Here is a 20990-nt window from a genome sequence, read left to right as displayed (position 1 = left end):
GTGAAGAAGCTGCTTTTATTCGGACTTTTAAAATGTTAGAGAGAGCAAAATAAAGATTGGGGCTCTTGCATGGGGAAAAGGTAAACCTGACCCGAAACGTCAACTCAAATTTCTCTCCACGGATGTTGCCTGACCTGCTGAGTTTTTCCAGCATTTTCTGTTGTTATTTCTGCTGCTATATATGTCTGATACAGATCTGCTTCCCTTTTGTGTCTCGGAGCCTGCCGAACGTCTGTCTGTGGCTTTCTTCCGTTTTGGCTCTGTGAACCACTTTTCTAAAACCTGCCAGTCGCTGGCTGCGTGTGCGCACTGGACGTTCCTCCTCCGTCAAGTCATGGCTGCTCATCACAACGACTCTTAGTTTTATCGAAGAAACAGTCCGGTGCTGCGTCTTTCCTCTCCCGGAACTCACCCCACTCTGAGCCTGGAACTCACCCCACACTCCGAGCCCTGAACTCACCACACACCTCCTCAAGGGCAATTAGGGATGGGCAATAATTGCAGGTCTTGCCAGCGATGCCCACATCCCAGGAATGAATAAAAAAAAGAAGCACCTCGAACCCTGACAACTCTTAGTTTTACTGACGAAAGAGATTGGCGCTGTGTCTGTCCTCTCCCAGTACCCAGAGTACGACGGCAGGGGAGTTCTCATTGCTGTCTTAGACACTGGAGTGGATCCCGGAGCATAAGGACTCCAGGTAACCCGATTGTAGTTCAGGCCTTGCGAAACCTCGGGCTCCCGTACTCAACACACTGAAAAGAGAACACCTCTCGTGTCAGAGGCCCCGCAGCCTCCAGCCACGTAGACTTTCAATACAACATGTAATTAATTGATAAAATCATTTCATTCATTATATAATGGAAGATTTTACTATTTTACACTACATTTTGTGTATTTAAGATAGTATCTGACTACTATCTGAATTTACATTTGTGCAATGTTCCCTCTTTTTTTGTGCGCTGTCCCTTTAAATTTGCTGCGTGGCCGCACATGCGCAGTATATTTTCCAGCGGCAGGAGCTGGTGAGCGGCTTGCGCGAGACTTCGCAATTGGTGCGCGACCACCCGGCTGCGCACCTTATGGGGAACATTGTTGTGCAGCCAGCAACATCTCACCAAAACTTGTTAAGTGGCCCTCCAGCCCAAATAATTGCCCACCTCTGGGTTAAACTGACTCAAACTCTGCGTAGAGTTTGAGATTTCAGATGAAACTGATAAGTGTACTATTAAAAAAGAAAAAATCCCTTTGTGTCAGATTCTGGAGCTTTGAAAAGGCTACTCTTTTATGTGTTTTTGATTGAAACTATCCCTGGCAGCAACACATAGGGCAGTGATTAGTCACTTATCTAAATGATTACAGAGTAGAAACCTGCAGCTGATCAAGTTGTATTGCATGTTCTGTGTATATTTGCCAGATATTGCATTGAAGCATCTGAGCAGAGTGGCGCAGCAGAGGAGTGCTGGGCCCATAACCCAGAGGTCAATAGGATCAAAACCATTCTCTGCTAGCAACAAGAGAAAAGTTTGGCAATTGCAGGCCAGTCTGTTTAACGTCAATGGTGGGGAAGCTTTTAGAAATAATAATCCGGGAGTAAATTAACAGCCACTTGGACAAGCATGAACTAATAAAGGAGAGCCAGCACGGATTTGTTAAGGGAAAATCGTGTTTGACTAACTTTTTTTTTGATGAGGTAACAGAGAGGGTGGATGAGGGCAATGCAGTTAATGTTGTGTATATGAATTTTAAAAAGGCGTTTGATAAAGTACCACAGAATCGGCTTGTTAGCAAAATTGAAGCCCATGGGATAAAAGGGGCAGTAGCAGCATGGATACAAAATTGGCTAAGGGACAGAAAATAGAGGGGGCGATTTCCCCAGCCCTGGGGAGGCGGGACTGCCGGGAAAATGGCAGAATCTGGGAGCGGGTACCCATCCCGCCCCCAACCCGCTTCCATGCCATCTTCCCAGGAGGCAGGTACCCGACCCGCGCCAGGTCCCATCTCCTCGAGGCGGGAAAGGGATTAGTGCCAATTAACTGCCTGTTAACAGGCAGTTTTTTGCCTAATCCCTATTTTGAGCCCTAAAGTGTGGGCTTCCCGACGGCTCCGAACCTCGCCAGGGTCAGCGAGGCAAGCCGTGGGTCTGCGGGGGTCAGAGGGGCCGAAATGTCCGGTGTGCAGGTGAGTGATAAGTGCAAGTGTGGAGAGGTAAGTGTGTGAGGTGAGTCTAAAGTGTTTTAATAAGATTACTTACCTTTGCTTCTTCCTCCAGGCTTTATCCCTTTAGGCTGCGGAGCTGCCTCATCTCCACGGCAGAGATGTCAGAATGGCTGCTGCATTCTCCGATGCAACAGCCATCTGATTTCTGCTCAGGAAAGAGGTTTGGTGAGTCTTGAGTACAAGGACTCACCAAAGAACAGAGATCGTCAGTGTTTGACAGCTTCTCAAAGCTGTCAAACGATGACAAAATTTGACAGATGAAACATCATATGCTGTTCTCGGTCACCGGCATTTCCTTAATTGGCCTGCTAGCGGGCTTAACAAGGTCAATCGAGGGAAAATAGCGTGGGTTGGCCCGACGTCAATGGAGGCGGGACTAAAACCTGACAAGCAGCAGTCCCGCCTCCATCACGTCCCCATTGATAAAATCAGCCCCAGAGAGTTGTGGTGAATGGCTGTTTTCAGACTGGCAGGAGGTATACAGTGGAGTTCCCCAAGGCTCAGTACTAGGACCACTGCTGTTTTTGATATGCATATTAATGACTTGGACTTGGGGGTACAGGGCATAATTTCAAAATTTACAGATAACACAAAACTTGGAAGTGTAGAAAACAGTGAAGAAGATAGTTATAAACTTTGAGGACGTAGACAGGCTGGTAGAATGGGCGAACACATGGCAGATGGAATTCAATGCAGAAATATGCGAGGTGATACATGTTGGTAGGAAGAATGAGAAGAGACAATACATGCTAAATGGTACAATTTTAAAGGGAGTGCAGGAAGAGAGAGACCTGGGGGTGTTTGTGCACAAATCTCTGAAAGTGATAGGACAGGTTAACAACACAGTTAATAAAGCATATGGGACCCTGGGCTTTATAAACAGAGGCATAATGTGCAAAAGCCAGGAAGTTATGCTGAACCTATATAAAACACTAGTTCGGCCCCAGCTGGAGTATTGTGTCCAATTCTGGGCACCACACCTTAGGAAGGACAAAGGCTTTGGAGAGGGTATAGAATTTACTAGAATGGTTCCAAGGACGAGGGATTACAGTTACGTAGATAGACTAGAGAAGCTGGGGCTGTTCTCTTTGAGCAGAGAGGGTTAAGAGGAGATTTGATAGAGGTGTTTAAAATCATGAACGGTATAGATAGAGTAAATAAAGAGAAACTGTTTCCAATGGCTGAAGGATCGATAACGAGAGGGCACAGATTTAAGGTGATTGGCAAATAAGGAAAAACATTTTTACACGAGTGGTTAGGATTTGGAATGCACTGCAGATACAGATTCGATAGCAGCCTTCAAAAGGGAATTTGATAAATACTTGAAGGAGAAAAAATTGCAGGGATTTGGGGAAAGAGCAGGGGTGTGGAACTAACTGGATAGCTCTTCGAAAGAGCTGGCACAGACTCGATGGGCCGAATGGCCTCCTTCTGTGCTGTACTATTCTATGATTCTATGATTAAAAGAAAGGAGAAAGCAAAGGGTGTGTCAAATTGAAGCTTATTTTAAAAATATAGGTAATAGTAAAGATTAATTATGTCCTATATTGGAAACAGAGTAAGTGAATAGTGTGAATGCAATTGAAGAATTAAATCTGGTAATTCACCTGTTTCCTCAACATCAATTCTGTTTCCAATATTCCTTTCTTTGAGTAATTTGATTCTTCCTTTTTGTATGATTTCCAACAGGTGAAACTCACAATTGAAACCTTGAGCCCTGATCCAGTAGGAACTGGTCTGTCTTTCGAACACATTACTAAACCAATTCCCACTGTTAGCAATCTGGTGAAACTCTTGTGGGGTGAAGATACAACAGATCTCCAAATGGGAATTGGCAACATTCCTCATATTGCTATGTATCTAACTTTAAAGCTGGAATCGGAAAATTCAAAGGAAGAGGTATGTGCAAGGTTGTTATTATGGTGTTTTATTAAAAAGTTTGGAAGGCTGATTTTGTAAAATCATTTCATAGATTATATGAACTATAGAATTGCTTAGTAAAAGTAAGTCTGTCTACTATAATTAGGCTCCAACTAAACTTTAATACATCATTACATTGTACATGCTGGTACAGTATCTGTGCAGAAACCCTGCTCAATCACAAATTGCATCTATGCATCCATGGAATTTTATTTGCATTCTGCTACTGGTGAGTTTTCTACTGATTGCTGAAAACTAATGGGACAAACTAGCAATACAGGAGGCTGCTTTAAAAAAAAATTCTTAAAGACTGACTGCACCAGCGAAATGAATGTGAGCCTTTTGGAGCATCATATTCCTTTCAAAGCGCATATCTTTCCTGATTGATGTTAGAAAATATATAATTCACTTGCACTGCACCTTGGCTCAGAGATCAAGACTTACTAGCTCCCGGTGGATCTTGGGGATGCTTTAGAGTGATGTTTCAGTGCTCACCTTCCAAGTCTTCAGCCTGTCCCAGACCCCCGTGAATCTGAATGTCCATTGAGGCAACAGTGACATCTTCAGGCACTCCTGCCCTGGGATGCCCAGCAAGTAGACCAACAGGGAAATACGATGAAGACCAGGAACTTTAGGTGCAGGCCAAATACTGCGCTTCCCTCAAGAAAATCCCGGAAATCCCATTTACGTACAAGACGCAGAATCCCCGCAATCTGGGTCTCTGCCACTTTTTCCTTACCTTTGCACCGAGAGAACTGGGCGTACCTTTGGGGCAACAGTTAGGAAAATCCACCCCTGACGTAAGAAAACTACTAGGCACTTGGTCTAAGCGTTAAACAAAGCTTTAATCAACTATTTTACAACATGGAGGTCTAGTTGTGTCCTTCACTAGTTCCTGTTAAGAATGTCCCTGCGCAAGCTGGGCCCATGCCCGAGTATTTATACTCTCCCTGGACAGTGCCACCCACAGGCCGCTCAGCATCATTTCACAAGTCTTTCTTTCATGAATGGCCGATTCATGTCAACCCCCGTATATAACATTCGATGGACAATATTTGCCATGGAGTTGAAGGATATGGATTTGTATTTATGATTCCCTAACGAGATAGTTATTATTTTGAATGAACAATCATACTCTAGTACCTTTGACATAGGTGTTTCCCCAGATACAGGAAGGGGAAGTGAGAGGAAAGGATGGCCTAGAAATTCGTTTGCCCCCGAAAATTGGCGCAAGAATCACAACGCGTGGTCACCCGTTCAAAAGAACACAGACAGTATGCTAACTTCGTGCTGCCTGCTGATTAGCATGATTTCGGCATTCAGCCCAGCGCTGAACGCGGTGCTGAGTGGCTGAACGCTCGGCAGGGGCCACAAGTTTGTACGAGGCTAACACCAATTAAAGCTCGCTTGCTCTTCTTAAAGGCAGTCTACACCTCTTAAACGGGAGGTGTATTCTGCCTGCAGCCCCTTATTAAATTGGTTGGCAAAGAGAGTGAGAGTAGGGAAAAAAAACAATTATGTTGTAACGGGGAGAGAGCGTGCGCCAAGGTTCTCCGGTGCGGCACTGGAGGCCTTGGTGCAGGAGGTCAACTCGACGAGAGAGGTCGTGTTTCCACAGAGGGCCAGGAGACCCTTCAGGCAAATGTCTAAAATCCAATGGGAGCAGACAGCCGCTGTGATGAATGCCAGCAGTATAACCCCGAGGACCTGGATGCAGTGTAGGAAGAAGTGTAATGACTTCACACGAGTGGTCAAGGTCAATGAATTCATCGTCAAATGCCATATCCCACCATCTGCACCACTAGCCTCACACACTGCTCAATGCACTACACCCCATCACTCACCTACCAACAATCTCTACCAAACATGACTCATACCTCATATTCATGCCATGCTGTAGCCACTAGGGTAGCACGTTGTAGGAGCACTAGGGCAGGCAAAGGCACACTGAATACAGGCACTGAAGGAATGCACAAGGGTGATTAGTTCACTGTTATGTAATATTGGATGGATTGATGGATAAAGTTGGATTGGAATGTTTCTTTTGTGGTGGCTTTTATTTCAGCATTATGGCCAAGAGGACGCTGGGAAGGTAAGGTGCGGGATGACTGTTGAATGGGGAATTGGGGTTGTGTTCACTGGTACTGCAGTCAGATGAGTCGATCACGGACAGCCTGGGCAGAAAGGGGCTGTTTAGGTTGCCTCCTCCCTTCTGCTTCCTCCTCTTCCACTTCCTCCTCCTCCTCTTCTTCCACTTCCTCCTCCTCAGCTTGTCGCCGTATGCCTGGTGGCAAGGGCTGTGCCCTCATGATGGCGAGGTTGTGGAGCATGCAGCAGACCACAACGAATCTTGAGACGCGCTCTGGTGAGTACTGCAGGGATCCTCCAGAGTGGTTCAGGCAGTGGAAACATTGTTTAAGGACACCAATGGTCTGCTCTATTAGATTCCGTGTGGCAGCATGGCTTTCACTATATGCATCCTGCCTACGTGTGTGTGGGTCGCTCAACAGAGTCATGAGCCAGGTGGTCAATGGATAGCCCTTGTTGCCCAGTAGCTACCCTCTGGTTTGTTGTGGTGGCTCAAAGACTGAGGGAACAGCTGACTGGCACAGAATAAAAGCCTCATAACTGCTGCCAGGATACCGGTCATTCACCATCATGATGTGCTGACCATGGTCGCGCACCAACTGCATATTCAGCGAGTGGTAACCTTTGCGCTACATCTCAGCATTTAGGTGCGGCACCCGCAAAGCCACGTGCACCATGGGAAAGCCCGCTATCCAGGCAAAGCCACGTGCACGATCTGCTTTCTTCCCTCTGGTCAGAGAGAAGACAATGAACTCCCCTCTCCTGCCATAAAAAGCATCTGTCACCTCTCTTATGCAGCAGTGGATGGCGAACTGGGAGATGTTACAGATGTCGCCTGCTCCAACCTGGAAGGATCCAGACGTGAAGAAATGCAGGGCCACGGTCACCTTCACAGCCACTGGCAGCACTGTCCTTACCCTGGTGTGAGGCTGCAGGTCTGGTTGCAAGAGGTGGCAGAGTTCTGTGAGCACCTCCTTCGTAAAGCGCAGATGCCTCACACTGCTCTTGGCTCAGGCTGAGGTAAGAGAATTGCTCTTGGAAGACTCTAGGTGGATAAGGCCCCCTGCTGAGAGCCCTTCTTCCCCTTCCTACTCCTCTCTCTATGAGCAGCTTGTCCTCTTCTTTTCTGCCTCTGCGCCATCTCTCTGTCATGCTGCAGGCCAAGAGAGATGACAACTGCAGCACCCATGACTGGGAGTAAGTGGTCTGACCAGAACCCTTGAAGTCAAAACCCAGGCCGCCTTCACTTGCAGCACCACTCCCTGTCACCTCATCAACTTTAAACAACTCTAGAAAGCTGCAAACACTTCCACAAACTTACACAGAGCCAGTAGAAATTAATCAACAACTGACCTTAGAGTGGCTGCTGATCCCTTTAAATATCGCTGTTGGGGGGTCCTTGCTGCTGCTTAACATATGTTCAGCTGTGCGAAGTTAAGACAGGGAGTTAGCTCCAGCGTTGAAGACGAAAATGGCAGCCCTGACGTCAAATCAGCGTTGCATGCTGATTAACTTCATGATCTGCCTACTCTGTATACTTCTGGCGCATGCTCCTAACGCCCGCCCTTACCAAGATGGTAGATCCTTTCTCTCTACTGTCTTTATCCCATCCTTTATTATCAGGGCTACCCCTCCTCCTTTTCACCTATCTCTTCTAAAAGTTAAGTATCCTGGAATATTTAGTTCTCAACCGTGACCACTTTGCAACCACGTCTCCGTTATGGCTATTAGATCACACCTGTTAATTTCTATCTGTGCTATTAATTCATATATTTTGTTGCGAATGCTTTGTGCATTCAGAAACAGTGCCTTTAACTTTGACTTATTTCTATTTTCCCTGATGTCACTTTAGTCGCTGTTGCCTTATTATCTTTGTTACTCTCTCTGTCCCTTCCTGACCCACTCTGCTTATTTTTACCCCAAACTCTATCCTGCTCTAGAGCCTTGACATTTCTCTCGCTGCTTTTAAATGTACTCTTTCCTGAATCTTCCCACCACCCCCTTCATTAGTTTAAAGCCCAATCTACTGCCCTAGTTATTCGATTCACCAGGACACTGGTCCCAGCCCGGTTTAAGTGGAGCCCGTCCCAATGGAACAGCTCCCTCTTTCCCCAGTACTGGTGCCAGTGCCCCATGAACTGGAACCCCTTCCTCCCACACCACTCTTTGAGCCACGCATTTAAACCTCTAATCTATTTGTCCTTATGCCAATTTGCATGTGGCTCAGGTAACCATCCAGAGATTATTACCTTTTTGAGGTTCTGCTTTTTAATTTGGATTCTAGCTCCTCAAACACCCTCGGCAGAACCTCATTCCTAGTTCTACCTATGTCGTTGGTTCCTACGTAGACCTTGACAACTGGATCCTCCCACTCCCAAGTTCTTCTCCAGATGCGAGGAGATGTCTTTAACCCTGGCACCGGGCAGGCAACACAACCTTCGGAACTCTCGGTCGCGGCTGCAGAGAACAGTATCTATCCCCCTGACTATACTGTCCCCTACCACAACTACATTCCCTTTCACTCCCCCAACTTGAATGGCCTCCTGCACCATGGTGCATGACCAGCTTGCTCATCCATCCTGCAGGCTTTTCCCTCATCCACACAGGCAGCAAGAGCCTCATACCTGTTGGACAAGGGCAAAGGCTGAGACTCCTCCAGCACTGCACCTGGGGTCCCCTTACCTGCCTGAGTTGCAGTCACACACTCCTGTCCCTGACCACTAACCAGACCTGTACCACTACCTAACCTAAGGGGTGTGACTGCCTCCTGGATCAAAGTGTCCAGGTAACTCTCCCCATCCCTGATGCCCCGAAACGTCTGCATCTCAGACTCCAGCTTAACAACTCTGAGCTGAAGTTCCTCAAGATGCAGGCACTTACTGCAAACATGGTTGTCCGGGATTACAATGCTCTCCACAAACTCCCACACGCTGCAGTTGCGACACATCACCTGCACTGCCATCCCTATATGACCTTGTTTTATTTAATTAAATTTGTATTTAGGTAACTTAGTTTACAGTGTAGTTTCTTGAATAATTACTTGATTTAGCTTAAGTTAAGGGTACTGAAATTAAATATCTACCTGTAACACAAAGCACTACAAGTAATGTAGGCAAAAAGCAACAACTCCTTCCCTCTCTTCTCCGAATTCCCACTCTTTCCAAATTCCCAAATAAAGAACTCTGTTCAAGTCCACTCCGTTTAATCCCACTCTGTGCAGACCTACCTGCACTATCCCCATATCCCTTAATTTCCTTTGTTCCCAAAAATGTATCGACCTCTGTCTTCAATATACTCAACGACTGAGCATCCACAGCTCTCTCGGTTAGAGAATTCCAAAGATTCACAACCCTTTGAGTGAAGAAATTTCTCCTCATCTCAATCCTAAATGGTCTACTCCTTATTCTGTGACTGTGACCCTGTGTTCTAGATTCCCCAGCCAGGGGAAACATTTTCCCAGCATTAACCCTGTCAAGCCCCTTAATAATTTTACATGTTTCAATTAGATCACCTCTCATTCTTCTAAACTCTAAGGAATATAAGCCTAGTCTACTCAATCTCACCTCATGCAATCATAGAATCATAGAAATTAACGCCACAGAAGGAGGCCATTTGGCAGTGTCACGCCACTCCCTCATAGTCACCCTCTACAGATGTAGCCGATCCATCCCTTACACTCATTCCATGACTCTCACTCAAAGGTCTCCTTTTTTCCCTCCTTGCAGGAGAAGAAAGCGCAGAACACCAGGAGCGGCAGAGAACCAGAGGTGGTTCTCTAGCTACGTTGATGGCAGTAGAGGAGGAGCCGCTGGACATCAGTGAAGTTGCGGAGCTGCTGGCAGTGGGGGATGGAGAGAGGGCGACCTCCCAGCAACCAGGTGACAGAATTAAATATCATACAGCCATATGGCATACAACAGGCACTAATGGTGGCTAGATGTCAGCAGCCAGTGAAATATGATCATGTACATAATGGTAACTTAAAACATTCTGATCATAACAGTTCTAATTCATGTCTTAACTCTCCCACAGGCCCATCAAGTGCTCCCCCCTTCCACCCCCACTGTCCAGCCAGAGGAGGAAGACGACTCCTCAGAGGAAGCTCCAGTCTCTGAGGGTGCACCGTCACACAACCCATGCACACCCAGCACCAGCGCAGATACACACACCTTGGTGGGTCCAGTGAGAGAGAGAGAGTAGTGTTGTCACCTGGTGTCTCACAGATCACAAGTGAGCAAGAGCAGATGGTGGAGACAGTGACAACAGTGGAGAGTTCCCGCTGGAGGGCGCAGGAGGCTCCAAGCTCTGCTCAACTGGATGCAGATGCTGAACCTTGGGGGCCATCGACAAAGGATGCTCTTGGAGGAGCAGCAACAAATGTGGAAGGCTCCGGCAGCTTTTCTAGCCGCGATGTACGCGATTATAGGGAGAATGGAGGAGTCCATCTCCAACATGAGCAGCACCATGTCGCAGGCGATGGCGACGATTTGCTCTTCCAAGGAAAGGGTGGCCACCTGCATGGAGCAGCAAATGCGCCAGTCAAACAAGTGCATGCTTGCTGTGAACAACAGCTTGCAGACAATGAGTGCAGTCATATCTAGGAGGGATACAAACCAGATTTGTGTGTTCATCGCCCCACTGATGTGCAGCAAGGTGCTCTGCAGCTCCTTGCTAGCAGGGAAGTGCGGGTGGCCCATGAGAGGGATGATGGTGAGAGGGCACATGGAAGTGGGGGCTCTGCTCAAAGCGCTCACACTTCTCCCCCATTGCCACCCCCTCAGTCAGAGCCCCCCACATGTTGCCTTGGATCCCGATGGCCGAGTCTGCCCCTACAGGCGGAGCAGTCTTTGGCGGGGCCCTCACAGGCTCCAAAACCCACAGGATGTCCGCTAAAGGTGTCTAAGCAGTCAGAGCAGGGAAGTGAGCATCCTGCATCTACCTCTGCTGAAGCACGGAGGGTGCACGTCGTAGAAGTAGTAGGAAAAGAAAAGTGACACAATTGTAGATGCACAAGGGTATGCACATGGGTGTGTTCTAAAATGTTAAGAGGGTTAAGTTTGAGTTGTATTTATGAGCCACATAAATTCATTTATTTGCACCACTTTCCTGTCTTGTCCATTTTTTCCTGCTACCTGGGAGGTGGCCTTGTCAGTTGGAGTGAATAATAAGACATTATTTAACCTCGAGCAATGGGTGTGTGTGTGACAGGAATTGTTTGGTCATTTTAGGACTGCTTTGTGCTTTTAGGGGAGTGGGGGGTGTTGGTTCAGCATATGGGTGCACTAGTGCAACTTAACTAAATCGTGCCATTATGAGGCGATCCCGGGCAGCAATGTGTGCCGTTGCTGGTGCCATCTCCACCTCGGGTTCCTCCTCCTCCTCGTGTTCCACCTGCTCCTCCTCCTCATCCTCCACCGAAGAGGCTTTGCGCCTTGCTCCTCCTGCAGCTCCAATCTTTGCTGCTGCACTGTGGTGTGCAGTGCGCAGTGTACGATGATCATCTGGAGACCCTGGCTGGTGCGTACTGAAGGGCTCCTCCAGATCTGTCCAGGCATCTGAACCACATCTTAGCAGCCCGAGTGCTTGCTCTATTACACATCTGGTCGTCGTGTGGCTTTGACTATCGCGCTCCTCAGCCTCATTGCTTGGCCTCTTCAAGGGTGTCATCAACCACGTTGTCAGTGGATAGCCCTTGTCTTCAAGCAGTAAGTCAGGTCGATGGTGCGAAGAACTGAGGGAGGGTGGACTGGCACAGCACGAAAGAGTCATTAAAGCTCCCTGGGAATCTGGCACACACATGTATGATCTTTTTGTGGTTGCAGACGAGCTGCACATTGAGGGAGTGGAAGCCCTTCCACTTCATAAATACTCCTGGATGATCTGGGGTGCCTTGATGGACACGTTTGTGCAGTCAATGATGCCCTGCACCTGTAGGAAGCCAGCCAGCGCCGCAAAGCCAAGCGCCCGTTTAGTCACACTGGCTTCATCAGTGGCAAAGTGTATATAAGTGCCTGACTTGTGAAACATGGTATCGGTCACCTGGGTGATACATCTGTGTGCGGCCGACTGCGAGATCCTGCAAATGTCTGCTACAGACCCCTGGAAGGAGCCTGATGTGAAGAAGTTGAGGGCGGTGGTGACTTTGACAGCCACTGGTAAGGCGTGTCCACCAGGTCCACTTGGCAACAGGTCTTCTTTCAGCAAGCTACAAATGTTTGCCACGACCTGACGCGATAGCCTGAGCCTCCTGAGGCACTGCTGCTCAGTCATGTCCAGGAAGTTCATCCTCTACCTATATACCCTGTGTTGGGGGTATCGCCTCCGGCGAGGTGCACCCCTGTGTTCATCTCTCTCCTGTGGAGCAGCAGGTCGGTGAGGAGAAGGCTGCTGCTGCTGCAGCTGGCGCTGCTAGTATTGCTAGTGTTCTTGCTGCTGGGGCTCATCTCGGTCCGAATTTGAGGTCCATGGTGAAACAGGATAAGCAGCGCCCATGCTGATCTGATAGATGCCAGGTAACGTGGAGATCAGAGGCACAATCCTCCAATGTAGTGAGAGTGGCTTCCAAAGTTGTAGAAATCACTTGCAAACTCCTGAAAGCAAAATCTCTGCACAACTGGTGTCAACAAGAGCCTTTCCCTTAGGCAAGGAAGCAGGTGTGAGTGTTTGAGATTTTTTCAAGTGACAATTGTTCAACTTACACAGTGGCCACTTAGCTCTCGCCTTGCTTTCACAGGCAAGGTTGAGGAAGCCCGTGAATCCCTTGCACAGCCAGTAAAAGCTGCAACATCAGGTTAAAAAGCCTGTTAATAGTCTGTTAACGAACTCTTAAGTATCTGAATTAGGTCGCCCGCCTCTCCCGAGTCCCAGTTGGCGGGATGAAGGCGGGTTCCCAACGCACTGTCAATTTCAGCGCTTTAACTGCCCACCTGCTCGCAAACCCACTCTCTATTCAAAGTGAAAATTCCGGCCCATGTGACTGAGATATGATCCTGACTCAATCATCCATCTTTTGCATCGGCTGATAGGCGGACTGTATTGGATGCCTGCTCCAATAAGCAGATGTTGTAGTGTTTGTATTGAATTAAATCAAAGCTTTATGATGGAGTTTGTTTCAGCGAGAGAAAGCCGAAGAGATAAGGGTCCTGCGCACTGAAGTGAAGTTTCACTTATTGTCTTTGTTAATTGACTTATTAAAAATATACTTAGTGAGAAATATAAGTATTGAAAGTGCTATCTTCACTGAGTTGAGGTTGCTGGGTTATGTAGAAGGTGATGTTATGCAGTTTAAGTTTTTAATAATTTAGCAGAAAAGCTAACTAGTTAATACCTTTTAAAGTGTTACTATCCAATGACAGTCTCTGAATTCTCCTCAAAATTAATATTTTGCAATGCTGATTCTATATAGTTTCAAAATCAAAAAGGGTTCTTGCACTTAACTTTGAAAATAGTTTTACAAATATAATGCATTCACTAAGAATAGGCTGTTTAGCTAAATAAATACATTTTATTTTTAAACATGACTAATGTTGACATGTCCCTAGTTCTGATGATGATGCCATTGTTAAACTCTCAGGAGACTAGGTGGTTTTATGTCAATTGAATCCTCTTTTATTGTAGGCCTTTCTGTGAGTTGTTTTTTGGGCAAATGATGGGGGGAATTTTAACCCACCAAAATGGGTGGGTTTGGGTCGAGTGAGATGTGAAACTTAAAAAAAAATCACAAACTCGACCCCAACCCACCCACCTCCAGTTTTAACGAAGGCTAGATGAGGGGCGGGCAACCGACCTGCTCCCCGGGAGGCAGGTTGGTCATTTAAATATTATAATGAAGCTGCATGCCTCAGATTTAACCTATCTTCCAGGTTTCCCTGGCCAGCCGGGTTTGCTGGGCCTCGGGAAACCTGGCAGCTAAAGGGAGGTCAGGACTGCTTCGTGAAAGGTAAGTGCCTTTGCAGCACTGCTTGTGGGCCAGGAGGAGCAGGAGTGCTTCCTCCCAGCCCACGAAGCTTACCCGCTTCCCTGGCCATCATCGGACCCCCACCTCCAATCCACGACCACCACTCCTATGGTACCACTAACCCAGCTGCAGGCACCCTAGCTGCTCCTGGCCTGCGGCCTCCTCCGGAGCATTCTCCACCTGACGGGGAGCCACGCCTGTCAATCAGGCAGGCTTCCGGGCGGAGAACCTGCTGGGAAAAAAAATAAGCACGCTGTTACATTAAAACTGCACAGTGTACGGCCCAACCAAAACTCTATTTCACCCCCTGCCCCAGTCAAGATTGGGGCCATTATGTCATTAGCCTTGCAGAAGAACTATAGTTTGAAAACCTTCGATAGATCTTGTGAAGCTTGCACTTTTCAGTGGTAACCCTGTATGTATCCTATGCTAAAAGGAGCATTGTCCTCCTTCAGTGTAATGTTTGTAGAAGTCTAAACCCTTCTTTGTCTTAGCAGCATTCATGGAGTACCAGACTTTGCCAGGGGACTGTTTAGTATTTTAATCAGTGCCAAAACCCTGCTCTGGTTAAGCAAAGACTTTGAGACATTTTCCATTTTAGCATAAACTGAACAAGCTAATAATGGGGGAAGATGAACTGTACAGCCTTGAAGATAAGTTTTAAGATTCTCCTTTGACTGCAATGCTTTCTTTTGGGTGTCTTCAAGTAGAATTGAATGTTTTATGCTTCAGGAAAGAGTGCCAGTGCTTCTGCACTTTTCCCATTTGTATACTGAACCACACAGGCTTTTTGTTTATTTAGGGCAAAATGACAAGTGAAAGCTAGAGTTGAATAAGTGCTATCTTATCCTGCTGTTGCACGTTGTAAGGAGCAGAGTAGAAGGACAAGGGAGAATGAGGGACCTTTGACACATTTTGTCTCCAGTTCCTCTGGGAAAGTACAGTTATTCCTCTGAAGTGCCTCCTCTCTGTAACAGCAGATATAAGCACCCACAGTTAAGAGTTTGTAATAATGAATTCTAGTTGGTAAATAATAGGGTTATAGGAGGTTCTGTGAGGGAAGCTGTATGTGCCAATTCAACTAGTAGTTCCTTTTCACAAATCTTTTAATTTGTTTTATTGTCGTAAACTCCGAACCAATCTTTGGCATTTCCCTCCATTGTGATATTTCCTCACGTTAGAGCTGGGGTGGGGGAGGGGAGGCTTATAGTTAAGCAGAAAGGATTCTCTAGCCTTGAAATGTTTCTCTTAAGCCAACTCACTAGAATATTTTCTGTATGGAGATAGGTGTAATTCACACCTGGCTTTGTATTGGGTCATTCTTTATTGCTTTAATTGAAAAATACTGCATAGGCATTTTTATTTCAGTACAGTACAATGTGGTGACTTATAACAGTTTTAGGAATGAAAATTGTTGGTTATTTTTGAAATGCAATGGAAGAGTGGCAAATGGGGATTTTTTTCTAATAAACCCAGCTATATGAAAGCCATTCTTAGAAGGCTTAATCACTGTGTGATTATAAGTCTGTAAAGAACAGCATTTTCATCAACTGATTTAACATACGTTGCCATAGAAACCCTTTCAAGTAAAAGCGTTAATCCTCCACCACGTTAGAGCTGGGTAAATTAGATGTTATAAGATGTTGCTGAATAGTTTAAAAAAAACTCATTATGCTGGTGATCTTTCTGTAAATCAATTGTTAAAGATTTAACTCTAGAGTGCAGTCATAAACTTGGTAGCTTCAGTTTGCAAATTAAGTTATCAGAATGAATTATAAGGAAAAATGTTGTGTATCTTATTATCTAACTGATTTATAAAACATCTGCACGGAATTGGACTCGGTAGCGCCCGTTGTTTGGGCGCAATGGGTGCTGTTTCGGTACCAAAATGGCATCCGATGTGTGTGCGCGCGCACATTTATAGGGCGAATCGCGCAAGACGCCATATTGGTGAGAGCATTGATTTGATGCCAGTGGTGCCATTTTGGAGCTCAACGCTCCAGCCAACGCCCTCTCAGGCTTGCACAGCTGAACACACCTCAACAACAGGAAGGACCCCCCACCAGTGTTATTTAAAGGGATCATCAACTACTTACAGGTTAGTTGCCGGTTGATTCCTTCTGGCTGTTGTTATGATTCTACAAGTGTATGGTGCTTTCTTATAGTTTGTTCAAGTTGCAAAAGTCTCTAGGGAGTGGTGTGGCAGTTGCTGAAGGAATTTTTGCTGACTTCAAAGGGGGAAAATTGGGTTGCTTTGCGCCTCCCATTAGCGCCCCACGGGAGGTTAGCGGCGGTGGTAGCCGGTAGCACCCTGTGGCGCTGCGCCTCTGGCGATGATGTCATTGCCGTGCACAGCGCCCCCTGACCTACCACCGGATGCTATGTCCGACAGGGTCAGGGTGGCGTTTATGCGGCCGGGGCAGTGCAAATTAAAGGGCAGGTGCTGGGTGGAGATTTTTTTGGGGCCACCTGCCAGCACCTGCCCCCTTTTGCCGCCTCCTGCCGGGTGCCGGCCGCGATCGGTCAGCCCGGAGTTCCTCTTGAGTGCCGGGCTCTTTTGCTAGCACCCCGCTCCCAGGTGGTCCAGCAGGGCCCCGGTATGTGCTACGCTAGCCCCCTCCCCTTTAATCAGGGGAGGGAGGCCTGTAGTTACTGCGGCACGATGTGCCAACACGTGTGGTGCTGCTGCTTGGGGCGCTACCATTCAATTTCGGGCACGGTGCCACTAACATTTTTTGTGGCGCTAAAAGTAGTGACCCAGCAAAGTTAGCACCCCAAAGGGGGCGCGAGCCAATTTCCCCCCCCGCCCCCCCCAGGCTTCTGCACAAACCACTTGCTGCGAGACATGGGTGCATGAGTAGGCATTCCCCTTGGAATACAGCATGACTTGGAGAATGAACAGAGGCTATGCAGAGCAGGACAAGCTGCTGGAAAAGGGAGAAGGAAGAGCGGACGAAGTGCTCTCAGCAGGAGGCCATATCTGCCAAGAGTGTTTAGGGAGCAATTCTCCTACCTGAACCTCAGCGAAGAACAATGTGTGAGACATCTGCACTTCACTAAGGACATCCTCACTGAAATCTGCCACCTCCTGCAGCCACAGCTGCAACCACAGAGCAGGGCAAGGACTGCGTTGGTAGTGGCTGTGAAGGTGACCGTGGCCATGAACTTTTATGCGTCTGGCTCCTTCTAGCATCAACTACAACATCTCGCAGTTTGCCGTCCACTGTTGCATAAAGGAGGTCACTGAGGCTCTCTGTTGAAAAAGAGCTGACTACATTTCATTCTCTCTTGCCAGAGACAAGCAGGCAGAGTGAACACGCAGCTTCACTAAGATTGCAGGCTTCCCCACGATGCAGGGTGCTATTGACTGCAAGCACATTGCTTTGCAGGCACCGTATATCAGTTCTGCCCTATACCAGAACTGAAAGGGATTCCACTCCCTCAACGTCCATGACCAGTATCCTGGCAGTAGTCATGGTATCTTCATTCTGCACCAGTCTGCTGTGCCAGCTGCATTTCAGCCACCAACGCAAACCAAAGGGTGGTTACTGTGCGACAAGGGCTATCCGGGGATCTCATGGCTCTGGTGCGCAACGCACGCACACGTACAACACGCATGCAATGAAAGTCATGCTGCCACACAAAATGTGTGAGAGCAGACCATTGGTGTGCTGAAGCAACGATTCCACTGCCTGGACCACTCTGGAGGAGCCCTGCTGTACTCGGCAGAGCGGGTGTCAAGACTAGTGGTAGTCTGCTGCATGCTGTACAACCTCACCATCGTGAGGGCACTGCCCGTGCCACCAGCTATACGGCAAGCAGCTGAGGAGCAGGAGCATGAGGATGAAGATGAAGAGGAGGAAGGGAGGAGGTAACCTGGACCACTGGTTCTCAAACTGAGGTCCGCGGAGTCCTGGGGGTTTACGGAGTCGTTCCAGGGGGATCCATTAAACATTGACCAATTATTCATTGGAGAAGGTCGCTGAAGAATTGGAGACTGTAAAAATGAACCAGTGAGGATTGGGGAGGAGGTGGGACTACCGTTCGGGTTCCTTCCAAATGACCTCATTAAAGCCTGTGGGAGGAGAGCGGAGGTTGGCTGGCTGGTAACGTGGTGAAGGGCGATTGTTGTTTAGCTAATGTTAAATGTGATCTATTTCTTGTTTATTTCATATTTTTGTGTACTTTGTACATTGTGTGCTTTAAACAGTAAAAGGCATTGAACTAATTATTCTCCAGTATACAAAAAGCTATTATAATGATGTACAGGTGGTGATGTACAGTCTGCTAATGTTAGAAATAATGTTTTTGTATTTAGCTGTAATGATGTGAAACTTTTCTTACTTTTCGACAGCAAGAAATTCTTTACCAGTATCCAATGACTGATGCATCGCAAAAGTTGAAAAGTGTTCGGGGAATATTTCTTACGCTCTGTGATATGCTGGAAAATATAACTGGGGGACAAGTTATCAGGTGACCATAACATGTACTTTATTAATAGAGTGAAATATCTATGTTGTCACTGTTGAGCTTCTGTTGATCAAAAGTGACCATATTCTTAAAGATTAAGGCCTAGAAATTCAGTATAGCCACGTTTGGGGCGCTGCAGCCAGGCGGCCGCTAAAGTTTGCGCCCGGCGCAACTTCGCGCCACCTTCGCCGATATTCAGTGGCATCGCCCCAAGAGGTTGCTGCTGCGCTAAAACAGGCGATGCACGACTATCATTAGGCGCTAAGCCGGCGGCCCGGGGCGATACCCCCGAGGGCGGGCGCAGCGCAGGTGCGGCGAGTTGCTGATTGACGGCAGACACTCTGGCGCCGGTGAGCTCTTAAAGGGGGAGGGTGGATTTGTTTGCCTGCCACGCCCTGCACACTGCAGCCCTGAAGCAAGGCCTGACCACTGCTGCTTGATCTGTACAACGCCCAGGACTATGGAGAAGGCCAGGGAGAGAGCGCAGCGCTTCAGCGACGGTGACCTGAGGGTGCTGGTTGGCGCAGTGGAGCGCAGGCGCCATGTTCTGTTCCCTGAAGGTGGCAGGAGGCCGCTGCCCAGCGCCTATCGGAAAGCCTGGAGGGAGGTGTCAAACAGGGTGACCTCCAACAGCGTGGTTGCCAGGACTCCTGTGCAATGCCGAAAAAAGTTCAACGACCTCACTCGGGTTGTCAGGGTGAGTACCCTTTCCAGTGTCCTCCTCACCCCTGCATGTGCACCTCAGTTTATGGGCAAAGGGACCTGAAAGCCCTAATGCCCAGCCCTCATCCAGCAGCTATGGGACTGTCATGAAAATCACTTGCACATTCAGCACTTTACACACTGTAAAAGCTATTCGACCATGGGAGGCAGTACAGCCAAGATCAGGGCTTCACACTGTCAGGGCTAGTCCACCATGGGAGGCAGTGCAGACAAGATCAGGGCTTCACACTGTACTTAGAGGCCGTCCTTTCTCTTGCAGGGCAAGGTGGCGCACAACCGAAGGCAGCAGCGTGAGACCGGTGGGGGCCATCCTGACCTCAAACAGCTCTCCGACCTGGACCAGCGTGTGGAGTGCATTATGTCAGGCCGGCTGATTGGCCCCGTCGCCAGTGGAGATGCCGACCCTGTTGTGGGCCCCAATGGTAAGGGCATCACCTTTTTGACCTATCTCTTTCCACTTGCGCCTCAGAACAGCATCCTTTGCCACTGTCGGCCCAATGCAGTGCATAGCAGCACTCATGCCTCCCTCGCTGCCGCCCTGTCCTCACTCTAAAGCAACTCTTGTGCTTCCCTGCTTTCAGATGGTGAATCGCCAGGTGAGGAGGCGGGCCCTCAAGCTGGCACTGTGAGTGAATCGGAGGGCGAGGAGGAGGAAGAGGAAGAGGAAGCCGGACCATCAGTGCCACCTTAGCCGAGGCAGCCCATGGCGATGATGGGGACACGTCTTCCCTGGAGGGGAGCCGGGGGGGGAAGGGTCGGAGGAGAGTGAAGCTCCGGGGCCCAGCGGCCTGCAGCAACGCGGGAGGGGTGGGGAAGCTCGGCGGCCTTCTCCCCGGAGGGTGAGTGCGGCCTCCAGTCCTGCTACGGTGAGCGCAGAGGAGGTGCGGCTCCTAGAGGAAATGGCCGCCCAGGCTGAGCGCAGGCACACTGAGCTCTTGGCTGCAGTGGCAAGGATGCCTGACTCCATAGAGTCACTGTCAAGGAGTGTGCAGGAATTCGGGGCAGCACAGGCCAGGAGTCTGCAGGACTTCGCGGCAGCACAGGCGGCTTCTAGCCAAGTGCTCAGTCATGCCGTCCATTCACTGGCTGGTGTCATGCGGACACAGACCAGGGCCACACGGGCACTAACTGCTGCCACCCTCGCTGGATCGGCCAGGCATCGCCAGGGCACTCGCCGCGCCGCAGCAGCCCAGCAGTCTGTGCTTCAGCAGTTTGCTGCGCATGCTGCAGTGCTGGCCCGTGCGAGTGCCAATGTCTCAGCCGACCAGGGAGTATCTGTGATCTGTCAGGTTGGCAGCATTCCTACAGCCGACACTGCCACTCCTCCATTGCAGCTGCCACCAGCCGCTGGACAGACTGCTGCCGCACAAGCAGAGTTGGAGCAGTCAGCAGCCGGCCCCTCCAGGGCCAGAGCTGGTCCAGGCCGACCCCCAAGGGCATCTGCCGTCTCACCATCTGACCCTCAGCAGCCTTCCCCCAGCCTTGCTGCAGCCACTGGGGTCCCATTGAGGAGGAGCTGCAGGGCGGGCAGGGGCCAGTCACGGATGCGAAAGGCATCACCCTCGCAGGGCAAAAAGTAGAAGGTGTGGCCAAATGTTTTGTTTCACTTGTAAA

General features: G+C 48.6%; 1 protein-coding gene across 1 annotated transcript in view; it reads left to right on the top strand.

The window, feature by feature from the left end:
* Window positions 1-20990, top strand: part of intu (inturned planar cell polarity protein) — a 191922-nt gene that overhangs the window by 85254 nt on the left and 85678 nt on the right. The window contains exons 3-4 of the mRNA XM_086005287.1: window positions 3908-4117; window positions 18538-18656. Coding sequence (XP_085861413.1) covers window positions 3908-4117; window positions 18538-18656 — 329 coding nt within the window. The remainder of the gene's footprint in view (window positions 1-3907; window positions 4118-18537; window positions 18657-20990) is intronic.

The sequence above is a fragment of the Somniosus microcephalus genome, chromosome 2, assembly GCF_052327205.1.
Source record: "Somniosus microcephalus isolate GS21.2 chromosome 2, FLI_Smic_1.0, whole genome shotgun sequence".
Classification (NCBI taxonomy): Eukaryota; Metazoa; Chordata; class Chondrichthyes; order Squaliformes; family Somniosidae; genus Somniosus; species Somniosus microcephalus.
The sequence above is the reverse complement of the archived record's forward strand: the minus strand, read 5'-3'. Positions and strand labels throughout refer to the sequence as shown.